General features: G+C 43.0%; 1 protein-coding gene across 1 annotated transcript in view; it reads right to left on the bottom strand.

The window, feature by feature from the left end:
* DSCR3 (Down syndrome critical region 3) overlaps positions 1-3660 on the bottom strand; it is a 23647-nt gene extending 19987 nt beyond the window's left edge. The window contains exon 1 of the mRNA XM_014938261.1: positions 3555-3660. Within this exon, the coding sequence (XP_014793747.1) occupies positions 3555-3611 (57 nt within the window). The 5' untranslated portion in view covers positions 3612-3660. The remainder of the gene's footprint in view (positions 1-3554) is intronic.
* Between the last annotated feature and the right edge of the window lie 845 nt (positions 3661-4505).

The following is a 4505-nucleotide window of genomic DNA, read 5'->3' as shown; positions in this document are numbered from 1 at the left end:
GGAAATTAATACAAAAGTCAGCCCAGGGACAAGAGGGATGGCTTAAAGCTGAAGTATAACTAGCAAAGCACCAGTTGCAAAACCAGATCAAAGAAGAGAAAGATGATGAATGATGAAGAAACAGGAGGGACCAAGAAGCATGCCTGTTGATTTGGTGTGGCTCACAATAAAAAAAAAAAAAAAAAAAAAAAGTCTTCTGAATGCAGATCTTCCGTTCCTAGGAATTTAAAGAGAGTTTTAATGCAATAAGCCCTATTTTGCTATTATAGGACATACTATTAGGATCCATTTTATTGTCTTTTTATTCTTAAATTCCCTAACACTTCTTTTTATTATTATTTTTTTAAACAATGCTACTACACTTTTGGGCCAAGATGCAGAGAACTTGGTTTTTATTCACAATTAAAAGTAGTTTGTTTAAGCCAGCTTTTCTCAAATTGAAGTCCGGACAAAATAAAGGTTTTGGCTTAGTTCCGCTAGTTTCTGATGACTGTAATTAATAAATACAGAAATTGTTTACTGTTTATCACAGCATGTTATTTTAACCAGCTTACTTTTTAAAAACAGGAACACAATCTCCGGCTTGTATGATGCACCACTATTTTACAAATTTTGTGTCTAGTTTCTCCCAACTGAAAAAGAACAGTCAACACAGAAGCAACAGATTGACGATGCTGATTGCTAAAAATACCTGAATATTTCACCTGGACTATGCACTCTCAAGAGATACAAAACCTGACCTTGAATGCAAGAATCAACAGCCACTGCCATTATCAGTTCTTTGGTCTAGTATCACCTCAAATCACTGCCTACAGACTGTTCATGATACACCCAACTTTATTTCGTTCGTCCAATTTCCTGCTCTGTTGGAGATGCTCCGCTATGTCTAATCTCTCTTCTGTAGGCCACTCAGCACAGGACCATTCTGATACTGATTGTTAAATGTTCTCTGACTCTACTTGAGAAGGCATTCATAAGAAAAACAAAATAGGATGTCCATGATTCAACAGATGGATTTTTAAATTATTATTTACTTTTTTTTGAGCGTCAAGTTTACCAAAGACCATCCATTTCCAACACTGTCAGCACAAGAAAGGTGGCAGAAACTAGGGAGGCTAGTAGAGTTGTGGAGTTATGCTGCATTAATCATGGTCTCAGGCAAATTATGACTTGGAAAGCTCAATAATGTTTTAGCAATTTTTTGCGTTATTATAATGTAATAGGCATATCAAAAAGACTATTATACCAGTGCATAATTTAGATACCACCTGCTTCCATATCCAAATGCAGCTTTAAGTAAATTTAGAAAACAAAAGATCAAGTCTAGCCCTACTGCATTCAAATGAATAGCTAGACGTACACATTGGGGTGAACTATTGTCTTTACTAAAGGAATCTCTTAATTTTCAAGTTGCTTTGATGCAAGCATATTTTGGGATGAAATTTGCCACAGATTGAAGGTATTACTAGCATAGCTACTGCCACTGAAGTACACAACAATCAGTAAATTTCTAAAGAAAACATGAAAACAAAAACCCAACCCAAACCTGTATATATTCCATGCCTAATTAAAGAGAGACCTGTAAATCTTTTCTGCCCCTACCAAATTTATATTAAGAACTCATGTTGTACTTCTAGTGTACAGTTCTTTCATCGTTGTGTTTTCATGCTACTCAGACCTCCAAAGTTGAAGCCTAGTGAACAAACTAAAATTGTAAACCCTTTCATATGGAGTTAAAGTGGAAGCAAACAAACAATACTGACAGATTTACTAACCATAAATATCTTATTTAATTTCAGCTTAAAGACAGAAGAAATATCCCTTTGCTGTATAAAAAAAATAATCCAGTTTAAAGTGACATAAGCAAGCCAAGTGTAGAAACTGAAAATGGGTACAGCATCGTGATGCTGAAATAAATAAGATCCTTCTAATAATGTGCATTACCAAACAATGTGAAAGCGAGTACAGAAAGTAGTCTTTACCATTATGATGCCATACTTAAAAGGATGTGTTGTTCACAAACTGAAAATTCAGCTTTATGAAAGTTGTTACCTAGATGACTTGATAATTGCAGAACAGATGCTGCATAACCTTCCATTCAAATCCATTTAAAGTAGTTTTCCAGAATTAAAAACATTCAATAAATTGAAATATGCTTTATACACTGTAACAGCCTAACTACTAATGTATGGGAAAAGTGTGTGAAAAGGATTTTTATAGTACAAGCGTGTGGCTGGATAGCAATAACCAAAAAAAACCAAAACCCTGAAAATTTCTGCTTTAACAGTACAATATTTCTAGAAAAACAGTGATATTTTAAACAGTGATTTTCATTTTTTTCCTAACTGCACTTGAAGTCCCCAACAATGAAAAAAGGCACAGTATTTTTTAAAGTAGCTGTAAAAACCGAAGTTTGCACAATCACTTTATCACTATCAACAACATCAGTGAAAAAAGTTCATAAACCAGGCTCCTGCACAGTGAAAAAAAAAATATAAAAAAATAATCCGCTTTTGCTTAAGTACCACATCATAGAATAGTTTGAGTTGGAAGAGACCTTTAAAGGTCATCTAGACAAGTCCCCTTGCAATGTACAGAGACATCTTCAACTAGATCAGGTTGCTCTGAGCCCCATCCAATCTGGCCTTGAATGTTTCCAGGTATGGGGCATCTACCACCTCTCTGGGCAGCTTATACCAGTGCTTCACCACCCTCATGGTAGAAAATGTCTTCCTTATATCTAGTCTAAAACTCCAATCTTTTGGTTAAAAACCATTACCCCTTGTCCTACTGCAACAGGCCCTGCTACAAAGTTTGTTCCCATCTTTCCTGGAGGCCCCTCTGAGTACTGAAAAACGGCAATAAGGTCTCCCCGGAGCCTTCGCTTCTCCAGGCTGAACAACCCCAACTCTCTCAGCCTGTCTTCACAGGAGAGGTGCTCCAGCCCTCTGATCATTTGGGTGGCAACAGGTCCATGTCTCCCCTGTGCTGAGATGCAGTACTCCAGGTGGGGTGTCACCAGAGCAAAGCAGGGGGGCAGAATCCTCTCCCTCCACCCTGCCGCTTTTGATGCAGCCCAGGATGTGGTTGGCTTCTGGGCTGTGAGCACACACTGCCGCTTTTCATTCACAAGTACCCCCAAGTCCTTATCGGCAGGGAAGAAGAACCTCCTCTTACCCAAGAGGAGATTTCCTACCGGGTACAAACAACATCTTAGGACACTTTCAGGTTTCTTGCAGAGCACAGAAAACGGAAAGAGACTCTGTAACAGCAAGTGGCCGCACCTGCTTACTGTACCAGTGTAATACACAAGTACAAACACTGAAGCGACACCGTCCTATGGGTGATGTCCAAACTGCCATGTCTCTGGGGGCCTCGTTCCTTCCTTCCCCTCTGAAGCGCTTCCGGGTAGTCATAGCAACGGGGACGGGGCAGGGGGGGGCGTGAGGAGGGGGGGGCGCAGAGTAACAATGGGAGAGAAATCTTGAAATTCATACTTTTTTTATTTTATTACTTAACGGCCCTAACGGCCGCCCGCGCGCGCCGGCACTCACCCCGCAGCGGTACACCTTGTTGGCCCGCTTGATCTTGATGTCCAGCGCCGTCCCCATGGCGGCTGCCGCGCGCGCCGTCACGTGGCGGCGGCCAGCGCCCCCCCCCCACCCCTTCCCCCGTCACATGACCTGGCTGGCAGAGGGAGGGAGGGAGGGCCCGTCCCCCAGCCACCCGCTTCCGCCGCGCGGGGGCGGACAGGCCTTGAACATCCGGGTTACTGCGTGGCGTCATTTCTCACTCGGGTGACTCCGCTTCCCGGTCGGCTCCGCCCGCTTCCGGGTAGTCATAGCAACGGGGACGGGGCAGGGGGGGCGTGAGGGGGGGGAAACCAGGCTCCTGCACAGTGAAAAAAAAAATATAAAAAAATAATCCGCTTTTGCTTAAGTACCACATCATAGAATAGTTTGAGTTGGAAGAGACCTTTAAAGGTCATCTAGACAAGTCCCCTTGCAATGTACAGAGACATCTTCAACTAGATCAGGTTGCTCTGAGCCCCATCCAATCTGGCCTTGAATGTTTCCAGGTATGGGGCATCTACCACCTCTCTGGGCAGCTTATACCAGTGCTTCACCACCCTCATGGTAGAAAATGTCTTCCTTATATCTAGTCTAAAACTCCAATCTTTTGGTTAAAAACCATTACCCCTTGTCCTACTGCAACAGGCCCTGCTACAAAGTTTGTTCCCATCTTTCCTGGAGGCCCCTCTGAGTACTGAAAAACGGCAATAAGGTCTCCCCGGAGCCTTCTCTTCTCCAGGCTGAACAACCCCAACTCTCTCAGCCTGTCTTCACAGGAGAGGTGCTCCAGCCCTCTGATCATTTGGGTGGCAACAGGTCCATGTCTCCCCTGTGCTGAGATGCAGTACTCCAGGTGGGGTGTCACCAGAGCAAAGCAGGGGGGCAGAATCCTCTCCCTCCACCCTGCCGCTTTTGATGCAGCCCAGGATGTGG

This window comes from Calidris pugnax, unplaced genomic scaffold (assembly GCF_001431845.1).
Source record: "Calidris pugnax isolate Ruff unplaced genomic scaffold, ASM143184v1 scaffold25, whole genome shotgun sequence".
Lineage (NCBI taxonomy): Eukaryota > Metazoa > Chordata > Aves > Charadriiformes > Scolopacidae > Calidris > Calidris pugnax.
This window is presented reverse-complemented; position numbering and strand designations above follow the sequence as displayed.